The 25,181-nt window shown below is 37.1% G+C and overlaps 1 protein-coding gene across 1 annotated transcript in view; it reads left to right on the top strand.

Annotated features, from left to right (window-relative positions):
* Plaa (phospholipase A2 activating protein) overlaps positions 1–23,791 on the top strand; it is a 35,208-nt gene extending 11,417 nt beyond the window's left edge. Inside the window, exons 2-14 of the mRNA XM_006974014.4 lie at positions 967–1,160; positions 4,213–4,313; positions 4,399–4,519; positions 5,271–5,438; positions 5,762–5,897; positions 8,240–8,409; positions 8,859–9,016; positions 9,724–9,943; positions 14,171–14,239; positions 17,639–17,710; positions 19,049–19,150; positions 21,472–21,636; positions 23,037–23,791. Of these exons, the coding sequence (XP_006974076.1) occupies positions 967–1,160; positions 4,213–4,313; positions 4,399–4,519; positions 5,271–5,438; positions 5,762–5,897; positions 8,240–8,409; positions 8,859–9,016; positions 9,724–9,943; positions 14,171–14,239; positions 17,639–17,710; positions 19,049–19,150; positions 21,472–21,636; positions 23,037–23,602 (2,242 nt within the window). The 3' untranslated portion in view covers positions 23,603–23,791. The remainder of the gene's footprint in view (positions 1–966; positions 1,161–4,212; positions 4,314–4,398; positions 4,520–5,270; positions 5,439–5,761; positions 5,898–8,239; positions 8,410–8,858; positions 9,017–9,723; positions 9,944–14,170; positions 14,240–17,638; positions 17,711–19,048; positions 19,151–21,471; positions 21,637–23,036) is intronic.
* The last annotated feature ends 1,390 nt before the right edge of the window (positions 23,792–25,181 follow it).

Genomic DNA, 25,181 nt, shown 5'->3' with positions numbered 1-25,181 from the left:
AAGTCAGTCATTTTCCACAGGTCTCCTAAGCGTTTACTACTTTTTAAATAGCTATTTTTACACTATTGAAAGTTGTATTTGTAGTTTTTTTTTTCCCCTTCATCCTCCCTGTAATGCCTTTATTGAACTATGAACTGCTGTTTGTAGTTAAATGACTAGTTAGTGGACTTTGAGAAAGAAAATAGACTAGTGTGTTGGAGTGTTCAGTTTTTGTTGGAGTGTGTTCAGTTTTTCTCCAGGAGTTTGATCTCATTATGTGCACTTGCCTTAGCTGCTTCAAATAGATTGTGAACTTTTTGATTGCTAGAGATATAACTGTATATATGTCTTAATTACCAGCTTATTGTTTTCTACCCAGTATATCATACCATTGCTTTAATTACTTAAGTCATTGATGTATGTAGCAAATGGGCAATCATTTGTAATCTAAGGAATCTTACTACTGTCCTGTGCTCCCAAACAGTACATTAGTTCCCCCTTTTTTAAATTGCATACTGAAAATGATTGATACTCTAGCTGTTTAGCTGCATCTACTATACTATATTAATGGGTCATAAGTTTATACTTCATTGAGCAAATTTAGTTTACTGACAGTGGATTTTATTATCTTAATTTCAAGTGTTTCAGTTCCCCAGAGATTTCTTAGAGTAACAATGACTGATGAGAATGGTGTTGGAGAATGAGAAAAGTCCACTTAGAATATTCATCTCCTGTCTTGTCTTTTCTTGCTTTTCCTCTTAACTAGTGTACTCTAACTGAGAAAACACAATTTTTCCCAATCTGATATAATCCTCTTGTTATGCAACAAAGCTGTTTAATGTTTGATTAAAAACAATAGGTTCTTTGAATGGTATGTATTAAAGTTCAGCCTGTACACTGAGTGGTAATGAATATTTTTATGTGTTATATTTTAAGGTAAGCCAGGAGGGAGCAAATGTATATCTATTAATGATCCTGTCTTTCTAGTCCTAACAGGGGCTTTACGGAAATGCATTGTATGAGCGGCCATTCTAATTTTGTGTCTTGTGTGTGCATCATACCCTCAAGTGACATATATCCTCATGGACTAATTGCCACTGGAGGAAATGACCACAATATATGCATTTTCTCACTGGATAGTCCGATGCCACTTTATATTTTAAAGGGTCACAAAGACACTGGTAAGCATAGAATGATGTATTTGTGTATTTGAATGAAGACTTTGAATTACAACCCACCTGCCTTCTTTCCTCATGTTTTTGTCTGTGTTTGTTGCTGGAAACCTTTTTGGACCATCTTAGCTATGTAAATGTTCTGTTATAAATTTACTTGCAGATTTAAAGATTGGTATATTCAGATATTTTTCCTATTGGCACTAGGAATCAGACAGTTTTCATGCATACTAGGAAGCCTCTACCTACCACTGAGCTATACCTCAAGCCCATATATATATATATATATATATATATATATGTATGTATGTATATATATATATATATATGAAAAGTAAAGTATTGAGTTATAAAAGAAAGAAACTGTGATATTAATATACCTTATAATTTCTTTTTTCTACTATTTTGTATAAAGAAATTATTTACTTAACAAAGGTTTTTTGTTTGTTTGTTTTTGTTTTTTCTGTCTGGTTGACTGTCTATTAACACAGCAAAACAAAGAACAATGTGTGTAGGGATCTGATATAATTTTTAAAAGGAAAATACTTTGAAATATCACAGCTCTTTGTTATAAAACGATGTGCAAAACCAGTGTGGTTATGTGTACTTATTTTTATTTTATTTCATTTTTTAAGATTTATTTTTATAGCTGGACATGGTGGCATACGCCTTTAATTCCAGCACTCAGGAGGCAGAGGCAGGTAGATCTCTCTTAAGTTTGAGGCCAGCCTAGTCTACAGAGTGAGTTCCAGGACAGCCAGAGCTACACAGAGAAACCCTGTTTTGAAAAATCAAAACAAAACAAAAAATTTCTTTTTATTATTTGTAATTTTGTATGTGTGTTTGTGCACAGACACCTGGGTGCTGGGGCTAGAGGGGGTTGAGCACCTGCAAGAGCCTGTGCACTAATGATGAGCCATCTCTCCAGCCCCTTATTTTATACAGTGTGTGTAGAAATTTAGGGCATGGTGTATAAACACTTAATTCCTGTAAAGAATATGAAGATGTTTGTGCATATTTTAAATGATACAGATTTTAAAGTTGTTTTTGTTATGGAAAGTTTTAAATGTTTACAAATTATAGACTTGGTATTTTATCGTGAGTTATTAAATAAATACGTGTACCCAGGAGTAAATAGTATAAAAATCCCCTCCATGAGTTTCCATAGCTTTAAGGATTATCATTGGCTTATTTAATTTTCGTCTTCTACCATGGTATTATTTTAAAATGAATGTCTTGTTCTTTTTTTTTCTATAAGTATTTCAGTATGTAACTTCACAAAATTTTTCTGTAAAGGGTTAGTTATTAAATGTTTTCAGCTTTTCAGGCTCTATGGCTATTATAACTCAACTCACACAAAAGCATGAATCAGAATGGCTGTTTTTTAATAAAACTTTAGGGCTTCTCACGAGATAAGTAAGTGTTTAGCCCTGATCTATCTTATAAATTGTCCAAGGTCCTCTTGAACTCATTGTGCATGTAGTAAGACCCTCAGCTTGTCGTCTTCCTGCATTAGCTCCTGGATAGCCGGAATTATAGGTTTATGCCACCAAGTCCATTGAAAAATCGTTATTTATGGACACTTGAAATGTATATGTAGTTTTAATTCCCCTGTCACTTAAAAAGATAAAATTGTTTGGCTTTTGTGGCTTGTAAAAAACAAGTATTAATGTGCATTAATTTACTGATTTCCCCCCACCCCAAACAGTGATTCTGTGTATGTGAGTGTTTGTGGGGGTGGGGAGACAATGACAAGGAACAGCCTTGGATGTCATTCCTCAAGTGCTGTCCCCCCCCCCCTTTTTTTTTAATTTACTGTCGTACATCCTTTAATCCCAGCACTTGGAAGGTAGAGGCAGGTGGATCTCCGAGTTTGAGGCCAGCCAGGGCTGCATAAAGTTATTTTAGTAGTATTTTTGTAGATGCATGCTACTTACACATGATACACATGTAAGTAGTTCGGCAGATAACACTTGGGAGTCAGTTTTCTTCTGCCATCTTGTGGGATCCAATGATGGAACTAAGATTATCAGGCCTATAAGTATCTCCTCTCATCTAGCTATCTACCCTCACCTTTTTAGTTTTGAGAAAAGGACTCTCAGTAGTCTGAGGCTTGCCAAGTCCACTAAGCTGCCTGGCCAGATAGCCGAGGGATCTGCCGGTTTTCACCTCCCCAGCACTAGAATTCTAAGCACATACCACTGTCCTACCTTGGCATTTTGTTGTTGTTGTTGTTTTGTTTTGCTTTGCTTTGCTTTGTTTTGTTTTGTTATGTTTTTGAGACAGAGTTTCTTTGTGTAACTGTTCTGGCCTGGAACTCACAGAGATCCACCTGCCTCTACCTCCTAAGTGCTGGGATTAAAAGTGTGTACCACCACCGCCTGGCAGTAGCCCTTGGCATTTTTAATGGGCTTTGCAACTTGAACTTGGGTCCTTGTGCTTGTAGGGCAAGCCCTTTACCAACTGAGCCTTCTTCCCAGCCCCAACTTTTTTCCCCTAAAAGGAAGAAATAACTGTATCATCATTATTATACTTAAAACAAACAAACAAAATTCTTACTGTCAACTATCTAATGAATATTTACAGTTGCCCAATTGACTCAATATCTTTTTCTTGCTTTGAATTCTGACCCTGACAAGGTCCATTTGCCAGTTCCTACCTAATTCCCATGAAGGTTGGGTAGCTCACAACTGCCTGTAACTCCAGTTCCCAAGGTATCCAGTACCCTCTTCTGGTCACACATGACATACACTCATACAAGTGTATACACATACACATAAATGGAAATAAGAATTAAAACAAGCAAACAAACCCTAGGACTCTCTGTATTGCCCTTATGGCCACAGAGCTTATAAATGGCTCAGCGAGGCCTTGTCCCTAGACATTCTGGCACCAAAGCTTTTAATCTTGATCACTGTGTTCCCTCAGCTCCACTGATTAGAATTTTATTGTCTAAGAAACTGTCACCTCACAAATTTACTAAAAGTTATAGTTTCGAAGCTTGCCAGGTTGAACATTTGTTCGCATGAGAATATACTAACTAATCACTTTCTCCCCTTAGTTTGTAGTCTTTCATCTGGAAAATTTGGGACATTGCTTAGTGGCTCATGGGACACCACTGCAAAAGTCTGGCTGAATGACAAATGCATGATGACATTACAGGTATTGTTTCTGTGTGAATATTTAGATAATAAATGAACATTGAAGATTCTGTGGCATCTTAAGTTGATACCTGTTTTACTCCTAGGGTCATACAGCTGCAGTATGGGCAGTAAAGATTTTACCTGAACAGGGATTGATGTTAACTGGATCAGCAGACAAGACTATTAAACTGTGGAAGGCAGGAAGGTGTGAGAGGACTTTTTCAGGTAATGTCAGTGTTAACTTTTATAATACATAATGTACTTCTTACCTGCTCGATTGTTTTATTGTTTTTTCCTCTAAAGTTTAGAAGCTGAAAAATGGTAATTTAAAAAACTCAGTATAATTGGGGCCATTTGGGTGAGTGTGATTTTGTATATAATGTAATGCATGTAACTTTGGTATGGAGTTAAACTCTAGCTCTTGGATACAGTGAGACATCCATTGTCTGATTATTTGCTTATTTATGGACTTTCAGCTTTGGGGATTTGAACCCAATCCCTTGTACTTTAACTACATGCTCCTGCTGAACAACATCATCAGCCTCTCTGCTGTCTAATAGGAGTATCACACTGTTTATTTATTTACCGTAGGCCATTAATATTTGGGTGTGAGTTTTTATTGTTTTTCCTCTTTATTCCTTAAAGGTTAAAGTTGTGGTGGTACATGCCTTTAATCACAGCACTTGGGAGTCATAAGGGTCATGTAGATCTCTCTGGTCAAGCCTGGTCTACACTATCTTGAGGGTTTCAGAAATCATTTGAAGAAGATAGAAAAAATATAAAATAACTTCCTAAGACTGGGGATAAACAATGCTAAATGGCCTGATTACCAGACCACTTTCTACAGGAGAAAATAAAGTTTCTGAAACTTGAAAAGTTAGATTTTACTACTCACAAGTTTTTTGGGGTTAATAAACTATGCAGTGCTTCTAACTAAACAGTGCATTTTATTGGTTTGTATTCTTTTTTAATCCAGGGCATGAAGACTGTGTAAGAGGTTTGGCAATTTTGAGTGAAACAGAATTTCTTTCCTGTGCAAACGATGCTAGTATTAGAAGGTGGCAGATTACTGGCGAGTGTCTGGAAGTGTTTTATGGACATACAAATTACATTTATAGCATATCTGTCTTTCCAAATTGTAGAGGTAAGATTATGGTATGCTATGTATTTAAATTTTTGCTATTACATTCCTTTTTTCAGAAATTTCTGTGACTACCTTCATATTAATTCAAAGTAGATGACTGTATTATAAAAAGGCCTTTGAGTGTCTGAGGAGACTTTGTATAACTAATTAGTCCAAAGAATAGAGTGTAAAATGTGAAACAAATAAAAACATGATTTTGAGGTTGTAACAAGTTACAAAATCTAAAATTTTAAATTAGTCGTTACACATATATAGAAAAACATTGTTTATAAATATACTGTTTTATCCAAACAAATTTTTTCTTCTGTTTTCATTAATTTTAGATTTTGTGACAACAGCAGAAGACAGATCTCTGAGAATATGGAAACATGGTGAATGTGCCCAAACAATTCGACTTCCAGCTCAGTCTATATGGTGCTGCTGTGTTCTGGATAATGGTGACATTGTGGTTGGTGCGAGGTATTTATATTCTAGTCAGTCAATAAATTTTTGTGTCTAGGTGGTTGGTAGGTACTTGAGTGTGCAGAGGTAAACCATAGAAATTTCAGGTGAACTGGAAGGATTGTTTGCATTTTGTCACTAAGTGAACATCAATAATAATAACTTTTCAAGAACTGGTACTTACTTTGTGGTATGGTATTACATTATAAAATGTATAGCGAAAACACCAAATGCCAAAGAAGCTAGAGAAACTAGAGATCTGTATGGGAAAACTTTCCTGAGAAGTTTAATTGGATTTTGAAAGTAATTGGATTTGCTCATAAGAAAAGAAATTAGAATTTTTGACAAGAGAGATAACACAACTTCCATTTATAGAGTGAACATTGTACATTTAGAAGATGAGGGAAATACTCAAGGATTAAGGTTCCGGGTATAGTGACTGGTAGGTATGGTGGGGCTTACCTGTGGCTGAGATTCAAACTAGGTCCTTTTGGTGCTTAGGGTTAAAGGATTGTAGCTCTTGAGCAAGACATGATCAGATTTAAGTGAAATTTATGAATTATACAGATTGGGTTCAACTAGAGGTAACACTGGAAAGAAAAGCAAACTAGAAATGAATTGTGCTAGGAGTGTGTGGTTATAAACTGACCTCACAATACTAATGAATACATGAATGAGAAAATTCAGGGGAAAAGGATAAAGCTTCAAACTATAGTATATGGTAATCCCCATTAATAAAAATAGACAAGTAGGAGAATTAATTTGGTTCGTAAAGAAGGTAATACTTTGGCTTAAGACTTGTTGAATCTGCGTTGTGTCTTGCCATACTGCCAGTGGGTCCTAAGTAGTCAGACAGAGTTCTAGTATAAGAACTGAGCCTAAAGATGGACATAAAACTTTCCTTAGGGGAGGACATAGAGAAGAGGGACAGAAGATGAGCAATGAATCCTGTGAAATAATCTGGATGTAGAAAGGTCAGTAGGTTAAAAAGCCCACAGGAGTCCAGATGTCAGAATTCAGGGAGATAGAAAAGGTTTTGGAGGAAGCTTAGTATCAGTGTCCTAAGTGCATGAGAGGTTGAAGAATGGAAAGGTAGAAGAGCATTTGGATTCGTTCTGAAACATGGCACTACACTGTTGTTGCTGTTACATTATAGTAGAAAATTACAGGGCAAAAAATAAAGGAAATGAAGGAGTACTTGATACAGGAAAAGACTAACGACATTGAGAGCAAGAGGAAAAATGTGACAGCTCTGAGTGCAGAAGATTTAGCAGACCTCTTTTATTTTTGGTTGGGGCAGGGATTCATTGGTTGACATAGATCGGATATTTCACGAAGCTTGCTGACAGGAAAATGACCCAACCAAGAAAGTGAAACTGACATCAGTAGAACGTTAAGAAAGTAGTCTATGGAATTCAGTAGAATTAATACAATTTAAACTAGATAGTATGACTCCCCCACCTTATTAAAATTGACAAAATGTAGTCATAAGACTAAAATATGTTCTTGAGACTATAGGTTGAGAACTACTATTTAGCCAATTATGAAGCTGTATTTTTCTTTGAGGTTATTTGAGCATACTGAGTACCTGCTATATGATAAGCCTAGGTTGGGTCTTGATTGTTTTATAAAGTAAACTGACCCAGTAACCCTTTTTTGTTTTGGGGGATTTTTATTTGTTTGTTTAGTTTTTGGTTTGTTTGTTTGTTTGTTTGTTTGTTTGTTTGGTGTGTGTATGTGTGTGGTGTTGTTTTGATTGCTTGTTTTTGTTTTATTTGTTTTTAAGACAGGGTCTTGCTGTGAAACCTAGGCTGTAATTATAAGTCTATGTCACAATGCCCAGCCAACCCTTTTTGATAGTATATGTTGCCTGTGTAATAGTGATTTTTAAAAGCATTTACTGTATTTCTAAATTATTGCAGTAAATATTTAGTGTAGAATTGAATATTGCGCTGGCCATAGTGACACTTACCTGTAATCCCAGCATTTGAGAGGCTGAGGTGAGAAAATCATACATTTAAGGCTGGCCTTGGCTATATATGAATACCTGTCTCAAAAAAACCAAATGCTGGGATATAACTCAGTGGCAGAGCACCATCGTAATGGAATCAAGGTTCTGATGGGTCCAGTCACTGGCATTTTTTTAAAAAATTGAAAATTATACTTAAGTGTATTTCTCTCTCCTTTGCCATCAACTTCTTTAAATAGCTGAAATAATAATGTATGTTATAGTCAGCATACTTCTTGACAGTACACAGTGATATTTTTCATATTCATGCATACAGATAATTTTCGCTTTATTCACATGAGAGAATGTTCATAAACTGTCAGTAACTTAAATTAGTTTGCTTTTTTTGTAGTGATGGTATTATTAGAGTGTTTACAGAGTCAGAGGATCGAACAGCAAGTGCTGAGGAGATCAAGGCTTTTGAGAGAGAGCTCTCTCAGGCAACTATCGATTCCAAAACTGGGGACTTGGGGGACATTAATGCAGAGCAGCTTCCTGGAAGGGAACATCTGAACGAACCAGGTAACTATTAGAGAGTAATTGTAGTTCAGGCAATGGTGGTGGCACACACCTTTAATCCCAGCAACTGGGAGGCAGAGGCAGGTGGATCTCTGTGAGTTCAAGTCCGACCTGGCCTACATAGTGAGTCCAGGACAGCCAACTTGAAACAGAGAAACTCTGCGGGTGGGTGGGGATGGGGGGTGGGGGTGGGGAGATACCACTTGCCTTTTGGAATACCAGTTGTAATAAGGGAACATGTTTTGCTAATGTTTCATTTGTTCTCAATGCCAGATACTGATACTTGAGGATTTTTACTATCCTACCTAACTGATAAGAGAAGCCATGTTCTTCTTGCTTGTTTTACTGTTTGAACTTGGAAGCATCCATAAAAAACATGCTAAAATTTGTCTAAGTGTTTTTGGATTTTACTCTGCCAATCAACCTTTGATTCTTAAAATATTTATTTTAAGGTACTAGAGAAGGACAGACTCGTCTAATCAGAGATGGAGAGAGAGTTGAAGCCTATCAGTGGAGTGTTAGTGACGGGAGGTGGATAAAAATTGGTGATGTTGTTGGCTCATCTGGTGCTAATCAGCAAACATCTGGAAAAGTTTTATATGAAGGGAAAGTATGTCTACTTCTGCTTTCTAATTATTTAAACTACACAGAATATTAGAAGTTTTCTCTGCTAATAGATTTTTTTCACTATTTTGACATTTAAAAAGTACATTATTGTAAGAAAATTACCTTCTGTCTTAAAGTAGATTTAATATATGCATTAAGATATATATAATTAAAACATTTTAAATATATATCTATTTAAAATCTTTCCATGTAGAGGAAGCTGCATATGACAAATTATCTATCTTTTAGAATTTCCCATACAAAACTGTTTCCAGTCAGTTTGTATTAGGAGTTTCTTTCATCTCATGCTTAATGCCTGTCTCTGTTAAACTTGGCAAGACATGAGGGACATTCGGGCTATGCTTATGTGACAGTATGTCTTGGTGAATAGGGCACCCTAACAGCTAAACATTTTGACCTTGAGATCAGCCATTTGGGAACCCCCTTTTGGATCTAGAACTAATAAGTAGCTATAATTTGTTTCCCATCTCAGCTATCACCTGCCCCACTCCTAATGAAATACTAATTTTGTAACGCATGCACACTTTGACTCCTTATCTGACAAATTTTTAGTTTTACTATTACGTTTTTGAGAAAGTTTTAAAGTCTAAATGATTAGAATAAAAAACACATAGCATCTGTATTATGTTATATATGTCTTTAACATATTTGAACAAGTAAATTATCTTTTGTTACCTGTTTTCATTATAGGAATTTGATTATGTTTTTTCAATCGATGTCAATGAAGGTGGACCATCATATAAATTGCCATATAATGTCAGTGAGGATCCCTGGCTAGCTGCATACAACTTCTTGCAGAAGAATGATTTGAATCCCATGTTTTTAGATCAGGTGGCTAAATTTATTATTGATAACACAAAAGGTCAAATGTTGGGACTTGGAAATACCAGTTTTTCAGACCCGTTTACAGGTGAGTTTGATCTTGTATTAAGTCTTGTGTACTAACATTAGTATTAGGGTTGGGTTGTGTGTGTGCCTGGGTTATTTGTTTTGTTTTAGTGGAGACATTAACCAGTGTCTTATGCATGTGCAAGTACATAGATGGCTCAGCGGTTAGGAATGCTTACTGCTCTTGCAGAAGACTCAAGTTTGATTTCTAGCACCTACATGAGAAGGCTCACAACTGCCTATAACTCCAACTCCAGACAAACTACCACCCTCTTCCAGACTCTTCAGGCACAGTACACATGCACATAGCCCCATTATACACAGGTCTACACATAATTAACAATACATTAAAAAGGTGTGTGTGTGTGTGTATGCACGTGCCATAACACATGTGGAGGTCAGAGGACAACTTACAGAAGTTGGTTCTCTCCTCCCAGGTGGTTCCCAGGGATCAAACTCAAGTTATCAGGCTTGCCAGCAGGCGCCATTACTCTCTGAACCACTTCACCAGGGCTGGTTACTTTGGTTGGTTTTTGTTATTGTTGTTTTGTTTTGAGATGGGGTTTCTTTGTGTAGCCCTATCTCTCCTGCAACTCACTCTGTAGACAAGATTAGCATTGAACTCAGAGATCTGTCTACCTCTGCCTTGAAAGTGCTGGGATTAAAGGCATGCGCCACCATGCCTGGCTGCTCTGGTTTTTTTTGTTTGTTTGTTTGTTTTGTTTTTGTTTTTGTTTTTTTAATGTATATTATGGCTGTCTTAGTTACTTTCTTATTGCTGTGATAAGACACCATGATCAAGGCTGCTTAAAAAAGAAAGTGTTTCTTTGGAACTTAAGAGTTTCATGATTAAAATCTGACCATCATGGTGGAGAGTAATGGCAGCAGGCAGATGCTGTAGCGGAATCTGAGAGTTCACATCTTGAGACACAACCACAAGGCAGAGAATTAACTGGAAACTGCGTGGCTTTTTGAAACCTTAGAGTCTGTCCCAAGTGACACACCTTAACATGGCCATACCCCTCCAATCCTTCCCAAACAGTTCCACCAACTGGGGACCAAGTATTCAAATGTGTGAGCCTATGGGGGCTATTCCCTTTCAAACCACCACAATGGTAAAGTAAACAGAAATTCTGGTTTCATGTGAGGCTAAATTAGATAGATGATTATGAACTCTAGGGCAGTGTTTGATCATGTGATTTGTATTCCATTACCTGTAATTTAATATGTTGTCTGTAATAAAAATGACATTAATGGGGGCTGGCGAGATGGCTCAGAGGTTAAGAGCACTGCTTGCTCTTCCAAAGGTCCTGAGTTCAATTCCCAGCAACCACATGGTGGCTCACAACCATCTGTAATGAGATCTGGTGCCCTCTTCTGGACTGCAGCCATATATGCAGGCAGAACACTGTATACATAATAAATAAATCTTTTAAAAAAATGACATTAATGGGATTAGGAGTTATTGCTGGCATATAAATTATAATCCAGGAAGTATTACTATAAATACTGATCCAGAAAATTGAGGTATAGAGGAAGCAGAATGTCTTATCTTCTCTTTGGACAAAGCTTCTTCCTAAGTAAAATCTAAAAACAGATATTTACAGTTAATGTCTTCCTTTTGGGATACATGTATGTGTGTGCCTGCATGTGTTATGGTGGGGATTAACTCAGGGAAGGCCTTGCACATTCTAGCCAGGCGTTTTTCTGAGGTCTCCTGTTCTCATTTCTTACCCTTGTTGTTTTGTAAAAATCCCATGTCCCCTTCTTCTTTCAAATTCTTATGGTAGATCTGCCCTTCTTTCCTCACAAGCACTACATGTTCTTTACATTCTCTTTTCCATCCTAATGTAAGATTCCATTGCCTGTTTACATAGTTGAACTAACATAATCAAAATTTTCATAATAATTTTCAGTATAAATGGCTTAACTCTCCAAATCCTAGCATTTAGCACAAAGAGAAAGGTGGGGGACACTGCATACTTAGTGCCTGGATATTTTTGTTGTTTCAGACTACAGGACACAACAGTGAACACATTGTAGTCCTGTAAAACTAAGCACCTGGCTGTGTCTGGGATATTAACAGCTACTCGGCTTGTTTTGTTTTTCTAAGATTCTAATTTTATCAGTTGTGTGTTTATGTGTGCCTGTAGGTGTGCGTGTGTGTGTGTGTGTGTCTGTGTGTCTGTGTGTCTGTGTGTGTTTGTACTAAAAAAACATTTCACATAACCACACTTGTGCACATGTCAGTGAAAATGTTTCCTTTGTAGCTCTCATCCTCTGTAGCATTTTTTTCTCTTTCAGTTAGAAGTGTCAGAAGTTATAGTTCTGTTTTCTGCTAGATTCTCAGCACTGAGTGCACTGTGTGATATGTGAGCTAAGGAACCTAGGACTTTCCCAAGAGATTAACATTTAATGCCTATGGTTTTCATGCAAGAGCAACCACTGGAATCCTAGTAAATCTTACAGGAACAAGGATAGGACTTCCATGTGTATATTGTTGGGTCAGACACCACATCAGTTATCTCCACATTAATGTGCTGGGGCTAAAACTTCTTTTTTTTTTTTTTGGTTTTTTGAGACAGGGTTTCTCTGTATAGTTTTGATGCCTGCCCTGGATCTTGCTCTGTAGACCAGGCTGGCCTCAAACTCACAGAGATCTGCCTCCCGTGTGCTGGGATTAAAGATGTGTGCCACCACCATCTGGCTGGGGCTAAAATTTCAAAAAGGCATAGTTAGGAGCTAAAGAGACAGCTCAGTGGTTAAGAGCAGTTACTGCTCTTGTAGGAGAAACAGGTTCTGGTACCAGCACCCATATGACAGCTCACAACTGTCATAACTCCAGTTCCAGGGGTTCTGATACCTTCCTCTGATACGCCAGAGGATCTAGGCACACACACATGGTCCACATACATATATGCAGGCGCAAAAAAACCCAACAACAACAACAACAAACCCATACACAAATTTTTTTCATGAAATAATATTCTGATCAGGTTTTTCCCTTTCCCCAACTCCACCCAAAACCCTCCCTGCCGCCCTACTCAATACAACTCCATGCCTTTTCTTTCTGTCTTTAGAATACAAATAGGCAAACAAAACCCGCAGGAATTCACACACACATCAAAACCCATAAAAACACAAAATTGGGAACCATAATATACAAACCTAAGACCAAAAAAAAAAAAAAAAAGTCCAAAGCAATATAAGACAAAAAAGTCTATAAAAATACACAAGTACGCCGGGCGGTGGTGGCGCACGCCTTTAATCCCAGCACTCGGGAGGCAGAGCCAGGCGGATCTCTGTGAGTTCGAGGCCAGCCTGGGCTACCAAGTGAGCTCCAGGAAAGGCGCAAAGCTACGCAGAGAAACCCTGTCTCGGAAAAAAAAAAAAAAAAAAAAAAGAGCAGGCTGAGTGTAAGCCAAAAAAAAAAAAAAAAAAATACACAAGTACAATTGAGTTTGTTTTGTGTTGACCATTTACTACTAGGCATGGGGCGTGCCCTGAAGCATAGTTAATATCCCCAGTGAGACATGTAGTGGGTAGCCATTCCAGCTTTTGGAATTTGCCCCACGTGAGCGCCAGTTATTGCCACTCCACGTAGTTAAAAGGAGATTTATTTAATGGCGTAACTTACAAATGAAGGAATAGGTAGGTTGAGGGTTCTGGGAAAGACGCAGCAGTAGTTCGGCGATGTTCTCTGGAGAACTCTCCTCCATCCACCTCTAGCGTCCGGGCTCCCAGCAGCAAGAGAGCGCAGCACATCCTAATCTTGGGTCTTCAGGCCCTCCCTTAGCCCCTCCTTGTGGGTGTGATAGTTACCAAAACCTCAGTGGAGGTTGGAACTTCCAGACCAAAGCTGGAATGGCTACCCACTACAGACTACACTAGAGAAAAATTAATTTTTCCCTTGCATGTGGCATATACATAAAATTTAAAAAGGAAAGGAACTATACCTGGAGAACCACTGTAATTTTAATTTCTGTACAGCAGTAAAATATTTGACTATAATGTCTGTCGTTTTGTCATGTGACAGCTTTGATCCTTTTCTTTTTTCCAAGCTTGGGTTCTTCTTTTTTTTTTTTTTCCCAGAGCTGAGGACCGAACCCAGGGCCTTGTGCTTGGTATGCAAGCACTCTACCACTGAGCTAAATCCCTAGCTCCTTGGGTTCTTTTAACATAAATACCGTGCTGTTTTTTAATCACAGTTTCCATGTTCTTAAGCTTCTCCATTGTTTTGCATGAATAGGTGGTGGTCGCTATGTTCCAGGCACTTCAGGACCTTCCAACACAGTGCAGACAGCAGATCCTTTCACAGGTGGGATGCAGTTTTCATTACCATAATCTTGACTCAATATGTACAGCATTTTGTATTATATATGGTTTTACATTTTGGAGATATGATCCAATAATAGTTGGTTCCCTTACCTGTATTATCAATTTTGATAGATCTTTAACTTCTAACTTTTGCTTTTTCCTGCAGGATGTAGATTTTCTCATGATTTTAAAGAACATGTTACCAGAACATTGTTTTCTCCAGTGGTTCTCCTACCAGGAGAGCAGAGTAGTTATAAATAGAGAGGGTTTAATGTAAGATGACCATAGTTCCAACCCTAGCTCTACCATATACTTCTGTGAGAAATTGGCAAGTTACTTAATCTGTGAAATTAGATAGTAGGAGAATCCTCTAACCAAGGTACAGCACCAGTGTTATGGTTGGCAAGACACTGTCATAAGTTGTGGGCAAAGGAGCCATGTGAGTCCTTGGTATTGGATGGAGCAGTGCAATTAACATCTCTCATGCAGGTTTTGACTAGTCCTGGAAGGAGGCATTCTGCCCAGCTATCCAGGATTAGTGTTCCTAATCTAAGTTTTTAATGGTCTCCTTGAAGTGTCATTAGAGGTTTTCAGGATGCGTTTAATTCCTGAGATAGGCAAGCTTCAGTTGGGTCAGCACTACTGGAATAACATTGACAGAGTTAGACTTTAATGCTATTGAAGAAAGTATTAGTTTCAGAGTGCATCAATGTATTTTTTAAACACTGTTGTTAGATCTTGAGGTAGAGTTCATGAACAATAGACCCAGTTTGGAGGAGATTCATGACCTTTAATGGAATCTAGTGACCTTCCAAACTCAGCACTCTGAGCTATGGAAATGTAAACCTACGACCCTTTTTCAGCTATTGATTGTTTCACTATAACTGTAGGTCAGCATCATGAAACTCTGAATTTCTCTCAATGAGATTCCTGTCTCTAATGAATAGAAGGATCACCCAGATGCAAGTGGTTGCACCTTGTGCACTGACAGCCAACTCCTAAGCTATATGCTTTGGCAGTATGTTGTCTGTTAAGGAATTCTTTGAGTACATGATTTGGTTTTAAATGGCTTCTAATAAGGGCCCAAAGAATGTATAAATGATGACTTTTTCTTTACCAGTAGTTTTAAGAACACTGATACCCTAAAACTTACCCAACAGAGTTCCATACTCTTTTTCATGGCCTTTTTTTTTTTCTCTCCCTGAAATGGAATAAACATACCAAGCTTAAACAAATACTAAGAAAATCAAGAGTACTTATGGGACCATCATAACCAGGAGATATCTGGAGCATGGTGTCAGTCACTCAAGACGCATCAAGCATGTAGACATACAAAGTAGCCTATTAAGTATCTAAGAGAATTAAGCTATCATTAGGATCACTGAACTCCACACATATAAGGAATAGATAACAAAATTATGCATGATGGTACACATTTCCCAGCATTCAGGACATTGAGGTAGGCATCAATAGTTGAGGACAACCTGAACATCATAGTAAAAAGACCCTGCCTTAAGAAACAAAAACAAGAACAAAATGGCAACCCCTACCATATGGAGATGTGAAAATGAAGTGTTATAGAAAGTGCTTTGCAAACTATCAGGAGTGCATTTAGGCCATCGGTATGTATTAGCTGGTATTGCTGTTGCTCTTCCAACCTTACCAGTAGTGCTGAGTTCTTCATGTGGCTTACAATTTAGGGTTCACCTTAATTCTTGTCCTTATTAATTTATGCAGTAGTTGAACTTTAGTGTTTATTAGAATGATAATAAATTCTGGGAAGCTTGTTTAAATTACTTATTTCAGTATTCTACCCCCAGCAGTTATAACTCACTATAGTGGGGAGCTTATGCCATGATTCCTCACCAAAGACTTCCTATTGGTGTTGGGGAATGGTGTGCTCTGAGGTGGTTTTCATTGTTGTTTGTAAGATTTCCTATTTGTAAAGTGGAGTAAATTTAGAGTGGGACCGGGTTATATTAAATAGGTAGGCACAGAGCTCATTTAGACAGTATAGGCCTTGAACAAACTAGTCAACATCCCTTCTTTTAAAATATTGGGTGTTATAATGGCATTTAAAACCTTACTGAGTCTGTACTCATGTGCTTAGTATGCTGGTCAGTATTCAGTTAAAATCAACAAAACCACTTACTGTGTCATCATTATTCTTATGTACATTTTTGCTTTGCCTTTTCTATGATGCCTTCCTTGTACCATCTAGATGATAGGTAAATTTAGAAGATAACCTATCTTCCTTCTTCCCTCAGGCTGATAGAGGGCCCTGAACATCTCAAAATCCCGTTGATGCTCTACATTTATTTTTCATCTCTCTATCTTTAGTAACACTGTCAAAAGTACAAACTGAAATGTGACTGGACTGTTTTCAGAGCATTCCAGACTCTTGCTTAAGTCTTTCTAACTGATTCATGTGCCAGCAGCTAATCCTGTTCTTTGTCCTTAGAATAAGGGGTTCATATATCATTCCAGAAGCTATTTTTTCTCTTTCATCTACTTATGCTTTATAATTCACTAAACTTCTATAATTATAATGCAGAAGGCATCTAATGCTTCTTTTGTCACTAGAGACTTATTATTTTGTGGGGGCTGGAGAGATGGCTCAGAGGTTAAGAGCACTGGCTGCTCTTTCAGAGGTTCTGAGTTCCATTCCCAGCAACCACATGGTAGCTCACAACCATCTATAGGGCATCTGGTGCCCTTTTCTGGCATGTAGACAGAACACTGTCTACATAATCAATCAATCTTTTAAAAAAGAATTACTATTTTTTAAAGTTTTTTAATATTTTGTTCTATATGTATGGGTGTTTTGTCTGCATGTATGTCTATACATTATGTGCCTGCAGTGCACTTAGAAACCAGAGAGAGAGCCGGGCGTTGGTGGCGCACGCCTTTAATCCCAGCACTCGGGAGGCAGAGCCAGGCGGATCTCTGTGAGTTCGAGGCCAGCCTGGGCTACCAAGTGAGCTCCAGGAAAGGCGCAAAGCTACACAGAGAAACCCTGTCTCGAAAAACCAAAAAAAAAAAAAAAAAAAAAAAAAGAAACCAGAGAGAGTATCAGATACCCTGGAACTGAAGTTATAGCTGGTTGTGAGCCACCATGTGGGTCCTGGTAATGAACCATCATACTGAACCCAGGTCCCTAGAAGAGCACCCAGTGTTCTTAACTGATGAACCACCTCTCAAGATCAATCCCAAGAATTATTTTTTAGTGAAATTGTAGTGGACACTTCCTAATCAACAACACATAAGCATTTTTCTGTATAAGCATATATATATATGCTATTTTGAAGTGTGACTAATGGTGACATCGTTAGTATAAGGAAGCAGTGACTTAGGCTTTATGATCTGTACTTTGCTCACCAGGAGTATTACTGCGTTGTAGGTGCTGGTCGTTACATGCCGGGTTCTTCTGTAGGTATGGGCACCTCCACGTCTGGAGTCGATCCATTTACAGGTAGCTACTTTAAATTTCCTTTTCTTTTAGATTTAAAAAATTTAATTGAAACTTTTTAGACCTTAGCCTGGTTGTTAAGTTCTTGCATAGAATATATGCTGCCTTGCCTTTGATTCCCCAATGATGAAAAGGATTTTGGTTTTAGTTTTGTTAATTTGAGACATGGTCCACTGTGGTGTCCACAAGCATATATAATAACAAAAGACAGTTTTAATTGAAGAAATTTTAATTTGAAGTCATTTTGTTCCACTGAATATTACTGAAATTTCTATTTGTGATAAGTTTGTCCCAGCATCTCTATGTAACCCTGGCTGTTCTGGAATTTACTATATAGACAAGGCCAGCCTAGAACTAAAAGAACTCTGCAGCCTCTGCCTCTTGAGTGCTAGAATTAAAGGTGTGCACTACCACATCTGGCTATGTTGGACCATTTTTATTAGTCATCAGATAACTGAGTTTTAATTAAGATGTTGTAGAAAATGATGACTACTGTATCATTTGAAATAAGCAATGAAGGACATGATGTAGATGTAACAGTCTTATTAAATAAGAAACTCAGAGCCAAATGCAGAGTTAAAAGCCCAAGAGGTCAGAGCAGTAGCTGAGAGCTGATACTAAAAACCCTTTCTTACCTTTCGCTGCCGCTGCTGTCGTTCCCCTGAGAAAGACCTACTTCTTGTGTATCTGTCTTTTTATTGACTTTCTGTTATGCCTTCTCATTGGTTATAAACCCAACCACATAACCTCCTCATCACTGCCTGTCTATACAGACCTCCAGGTCTTCTATGGTTGGTATTGAGATTAAAAGCGTGTGTCTCCATGCTGGCTGTATCCTTGAACACACAGAGATCTGTCTGTCATGTGATCAGGATTAAAGGTGTGCGCCACCACCGCCAGGCTTCTGCTATGGCTTGCTATTAGCTCTGACCCTCAGGCAACTTTATTAACATACAAATAAAATCACATTTCAGTACAAATGAAATATCACCATAAGAAAAGAATTAGCAGAATACTAATAAAGATGACAATGAAGTTTCATACCTGTCTTGTTCTTTAACCTTTTTAAATAGGTTATGTTAAATCTTAAGAACAAAATTAGGAAATATGAGATAGGAAGGCCCTTTTCCAAATCTTTGCTTCCATATCTTGAGCCAGAAATGATTACATTGTTAAGTTCAAGTGGCATTCAAAAGTTTGAATGGTTTGGAGGTGGCTTGCTGTTGTTATTGCATGCCTTAAGTAATTACATATCTCAGTAATTGTGAGAACATAGTCATAAGATTAGAAAAATCACATTTTAGTATGTCTTACAGTTTTCATGATCTCCTCTGTAAATAGGAAGTAGTGCCTACCGATCAGCTGCATCTAAAACAGTGAATATTTATTTCCCCAAAAAAGAAGCTCTTACCTTTGACCAAGCAAACCCTACACAAATATTAGGTAAGTCTCTATTAATGTTTTTCCTTACATACTCAGTGGCTGTTAGAGATGCTCTCAAGGCTTAATCTTCCTCCACCTGACATGTGCCAGGATTTGGCTACCTAAATGAATAGACTTCTAATGAGGTGGTTGTTATTTCAGCTGTGTTGACAGCAGTCTGGTAACCCAGCCTTAATGGATTGTAAGAAGTTGTATGCAAATATAAAATGGTTTATCATGACTTTAATAGAAAACACCTGTTTGGGGAAAATGTAAGTTCCCACCCTCAAGCTCTTGGGGTTTTTTTTTGGGGGGGGGGGGATAAAGCATTTGAAAAATAAAAATAATTTTTTTTCTGTTACTTTAAAGCACTTTTCTGCTTTGTAGCCCAGGCTCGTCCCCAACTCCTGGTCTACCACACCCCACTTTAGAGGTCATATCTTTCAAAATAAATAAATGTCCTACACAAAGTGAATTCGGTGGTTATTTTGGAGTTTCTTTGTTTCATAATGCTTTTTCAGGGCTTTTATTTATTTATCTATTTATTTATTTATTTATTTATTTATTTATTTATTTTTACCTTACACGTTTTTTGCATATGAATTATGGTTTCCAAATTTGTGTTTTTATGTGTTTGTGTTGGTGAATGTGTATATCTCTGTTCTTATATGTTTCCTGAACTTTTCTTTCTCTTCTTTTTGCTTGTTTTGTCTTATTGTGTTTGTTTTTATTATTATTATAATTATTATTATTATGAGAGAAAAAGTTGTGGATTTGGGTGGATAAAAACGTAGGAATGATCTGGTAGGAGTTGGGTGTGGGGAAACATTTATAATAAGAATATATTGAAAAAAATCTTTTCAATTTAAAAAAAGTATTCTGTAGACAGAGTCAGTGTAAGGTGCTGGTTGCCACTCCTGAGACCCAGAGTTCAATTCTTGGAACCCACATGGAGGAAAGAGAATGGACTGCATGTCATTTGACTTCCATACCTTTCCAAAGTCAAGAGTTTATTGTCCACTGTTTAATTGTGAGCCTTGCATCTTGTATATGGAAATCCTAAAGCTTTTTAAGTGACAAATGAAAATAGATATTACAGGTGTTTATAATGTATAGGAGAAGGAAGCAGGAGGAGGACAAATTTAGGGCTATCCTGAATTATATATTGAGACTATCTAGGGAAGGGGCGAGGGCCAGGGAGCAGAGAAGGATGAGAGAGAAAAAGTATGCTGTTTACTTAGATTACTTTTCTGTTAGTTTTTTTCAAATTGAAGTGAAAAAAGAAAATTTTGGACTATAAAATACTTTATTTCTTTGCTACAAAGCTGATGGTAAGAATTAATTGAGATAACACTTGTACCTAGACATAAGGTAGATACTTTTTTCATTATTATTCTTTATATTATTGTTACAAATGGCATTGATAGGTAATATTTTAAACTAAAAAGTATACACACACTTAAACATTTGTTAATTTTTATACAGATCTGATTTCTTGTTTTCTCCATTCCTTAAATCTCGTTTTTAGTAATTTGCCAGTGTTAAAAACTGGTACCAAATACAAGTGAGATCGGTCCAGTGTCCATTTGTGATTGTTAAAAGTTTTGCAAATTTGGAGGCTGGAGAGATGGCTCAGCAGTTAAGAGCACTCACTTCTCTTCCAGAGGACCCAGGATCAGTTCCCAGCACCCCTATGGCAGCTCACAACTGTCTGTAACTCCAGTTCCAGAGGATCTGACACCCTCACACAGGCATACATTCAGGCAAAACACCAATGCACACAAAATTTAAAAACCTTAATTACAAAAGAAGATTTGTAAATTTGAAACTGATGACATGGCTCAGCAGGTTAAAAAAAAGTACAAGCCTGATGACATAAGTTTGATCCCTGGAGTCTGTGTGGTGAAAGGAGAGAACTGATGCTATAGGTTGTCTTTTGACCACGTCATCATGCAAACCATGGCACATGGATGTCTGCATTCACACACGTCATACAACACACAAAAATAATAGATAAATACCTGAAGTTATTACGAATTTGGGGGAAATGGGAGATGGTTTATACACACACACACACACACACACACACACATATGTATAGCTTACTGTTGCTTTGAAAAACTCTGGCTTCAAAGCAGGATCCGAGGGTCTCAGACAACAGCAGAACTAGTGTGATTGCCTTTCTTTCATCTACACGTAAATGCTCAGGCACTCATTTTATGGACTTTGATAATTGCTGAGAAGAGTGTTGCTGTACAGGAGAGTCTTCCTGAAAATGTCTTTTATATATTGTTTGACTAAGTTCAGTTAGAGAATTTTGAAAGACTGGTTTTTGATTCTAGGAAAACTGAAGGAACTTAATGGAACCGCACCTGAAGACAAGAAACTAACTGAAGATGACTTGGTGCTTCTTGAAAAAATACTCTCTCTAGTTTGTAATAATTCTTCAGAAAAGCCAACAGCCCAGCAACTTCATATTTTATGGAAAGCTATCAACTGGCCTGAAGGTAAATAAGTAGTCTTCAAATTTTAACCAGAAACTTTTATTTCTGCCAATAGTACTGATATTTCTAGATTAACTAAAAGTTAACCTGGATATTTCTAATGGAGATTATGAACAGTTATGCAAAAAGGCTTTGCCACATCACTATAATTCATAACCTTGCTTTAGTCACAGCCTATGAGAATCCAGTGGTGTATGTTTGCTATTCCTTAACTGAAACTTAGGAACCAGTTATGTTTTAGAATTTGGTGTCTCTCAAAGTTTGAAATATTTCCATTGACTTTACTGATAACATGCATAACCTGAAAATCCAAAATCAGAAATTCTTATAGGTACTTAGTGCTAAAATATTTGAGCTTTTAGATTTTAGTATTTGAAATTCTCAGCCTATACTATGATCCCTATACAATCAGCAGTCTGTAAGCTGTGGCATAGTGTCTCTTATCCCCTTCAGAAATTCTTTGTGGCCTGTTAACTCCAGGTTAAAAGCATCTACTATATTCTTCCTTTTGTGTCATTATCATATTTTTTTTGAAAACCAAAAGATCCTCTTATGATTTTTAAAAAACTTTGGAAATGTTCTTAATTTTATGTGTCTGGTAGTCATGCCTGCATAAATGTATGTGCACCACATGTATGCCTGGTGAGTGTGGAGGTCAGAAGAGGGCAACAGATCCCCAGACACAGGAGTTATGATGGTTATGAGTCACCATGTGGGTCCTGGAAGTTGAACCTTGAGTCTTCTGCAAGATCAACAAGTGCTCTAAACCACTGAGCCATCTCTCAAGCCCATGATTTATTGTTCATGACAATTTATGGGGAGGGGGGAGGTTTTTTCTTTCCTACAAAATAACCATGTTAAATATTTAACTGTGCTTTGACTGCTTATTGTGTTCTATCATTGTATTTCCTTTGAGTGCCATAATTAGACTTTAGTTTATTAGGGTTGTTTTATTCTAGTGTGTGAAGATCTTTTATACATGATTGGCCTTTTATTATGGAGCATATACTGTCAGGTTTTCTTACTCACAGTAAGATTATTGTTCAGTAAATGTTCACATGGCATCTACACAGCCCTCAGTTTCAAAGCTCCTACCAAAATTCTTCTCTAAATTATTGCCCTTTAACTCTTTAGCCTAATTACCGAATATTTAATGCTAGGCTCCCTACTGCATTCATTCATCTCATTATTGAATATTTGGCTGTGTGACTATTAGACAATCTAAAAGTTAACTCAGTTTTGAAGCATATAGCAATAAATCTAGTCTGTGTAAACATAAAAAACATTTTCACGTTTCCTAAAAATGATTATTTTGTAGTGGGAAAATAAAGTAAATTTGAATAATAACCACAAGGAATTTTCTAGGTTTTTCATATGCATTAATGAGTATTTCTTTTTAATAGACATTGTCTTTCCTGCACTTGACATTCTTCGGCTATCAATTAAACATCCCAGTGTGAATGAGAATTTCTGCAATGAAAAAGAAGGAGATCAGTTCAGCAGCCATCTTATCAACCTTCTGAACCCTAAAGGAAAGCCAGCAAACCAGCTGCTTGCTCTTAGGACTTTTTGCAATTGCTTTGTTAGTCAGGCAGGACAAAAGCTCATGATGTCCCAGAGGGAGTCACTGATGTCACATGCAATAGAACTGAAATCAGGGAGCAATAAGAACATTCATATTGCTCTGGCTACATTGACCTTGAACTATTCTGTTTGTTTCCATAAAGACCATAACATTGAAGGGAAAGCTCAATGCTTGTCAGTAATTAGCACAATCTTGGAAGTTGTACAAGACCTAGAGGCCACTTTTAGACTGCTTGTGGCTCTTGGGACACTTATCAGTGATGATTCAAATGCTATTCAATTAGCCAAGTCCTTAGGTGTTGACTCTCAAATAAAAAAGTATGCCTCCGTATCAGAGCCAGCTAAAGTAAGTGAATGCTGTAGACTTATCTTAAATTTGCTGTAACAATGGGCAAGGGAAGCTGAGATTAAAATTGATTGATGGGGGTATTTTTTTTTTTTTCACATTTTACATGACCAATTGCAGATGTTTAAAAAATAGAAAAGAGAGAAAAGAAAACAACTGTAGATTAAGTTCAGATCTTGTAAAGTTGTGTTGAGGAGAAAGAAATTATAAATAAAGTTTTTGCACTGATGGTTGTATGGTTTTCCTGTGTACTGGGGTAGATTTTCAAGGGTATAGAAACATTAAAACTATAATCAATAACAGCACAATTACAATGGCATTTTCTTCCTTACCTTAATTACTCAGGAGAACACAGAGGCTTTTCTTTGTATAAGCTGCTTCTATTTCTATATGACATCTTGTTCAGTTGACTGTTCCCTTTTTGTACACTAGCTTCTCTGCTTACTTTCACTGTTAGATTCTTTCAATAGCATATTTCAAGGTCTTTTAGGATTTACTTGAAAAATAATTTTAGTTAAGTTTGTTATAAGTTGTAAATTGAAAAAATATACAATAATTTCTTGAGCCATTTGTAAATAGAAAGTATCATCTTTCATGGTTCATTTTTAGATGAAGAATGCAAATTGGTAAGCTGTAATTACATAACAATTCAGACAACTGAGGCCTTAAATGATTATGGGTTAGGATCACTAATTTTCTTTCACTGTATGAGATAATTTCATTTTTCATTCAAGTTTTGATATCTGATTATTTGGTCATTCTTCTTGACAAGTTAGATCATTTCTTTTGCCCTTCACCAGAATGCCCTTTGTCATTTTTCATTTCAGCTTTGATATGATTGTATACTTGTTGGTCATCTTTATTACTTCAAAAAGAGTTTGGAATTTATTGACTTTTACTAGACAGTTGTGCAAACAACACATACCAGACTTTAAAGTCAAGAATCTGTCGTGTGAAATTAGTGTTTTTAGCCCTTAGAATGGTCCAGACACTACATTATATACATTGCCACTTAATTCTCAAGTCAGCTTTCTTTAAAAGGTAGTTATGCTTCTGTCTTCAAAAGGAAGGATAATAGAACAAATTATACTGGGAGGGGGAAAAAGGTCGGGGCAAGAGTACTCCATGCCGTCTGCACAAAGCATTTGCCATGGTACAGCTTTCTAGACAGGAAGTCACAGACTTGTTTCTGAATATCTTAGCAACTAGAACAAAGCGGGAAATAATGTCCTTTTTTTTCCTTTTGGGTTTCTCAAGACAGGGTTTCTCTGTAGACCAGGCTGGCCTTGAACTCAGAAACCTGCCTGCTTCTGCCTCCTGAGTGCTAGGATTAAAGCCACCACACGCAGCTCAATCTCTTTTCTTAAGAAATATATTTATGTTGGTGTATGTGTGTCTTGGTTTTGTTTGTTTTGTGGTGCTAGCTATCAAACCCAGGTGCATGCTGGGGAAGCTCTGTCCACTGGATTACATTCCCAGCTCCAGTACTTCCATTTTTATTATGGAAAAAAATATGATTTTACAAGGACATTGCTTTAAATTGTGAGCAATGATCTCAACATTGACAGTATGGAGAACCTTGGGGTTTCCTGACTTAATGCCATATTGCAGTCTAAGA

This window comes from Peromyscus maniculatus, chromosome 2 (genome assembly GCF_049852395.1).
Source record: "Peromyscus maniculatus bairdii isolate BWxNUB_F1_BW_parent chromosome 2, HU_Pman_BW_mat_3.1, whole genome shotgun sequence".
Classification (NCBI taxonomy): Eukaryota; Metazoa; Chordata; class Mammalia; order Rodentia; family Cricetidae; genus Peromyscus; species Peromyscus maniculatus.
This window is presented reverse-complemented; position numbering and strand designations above follow the sequence as displayed.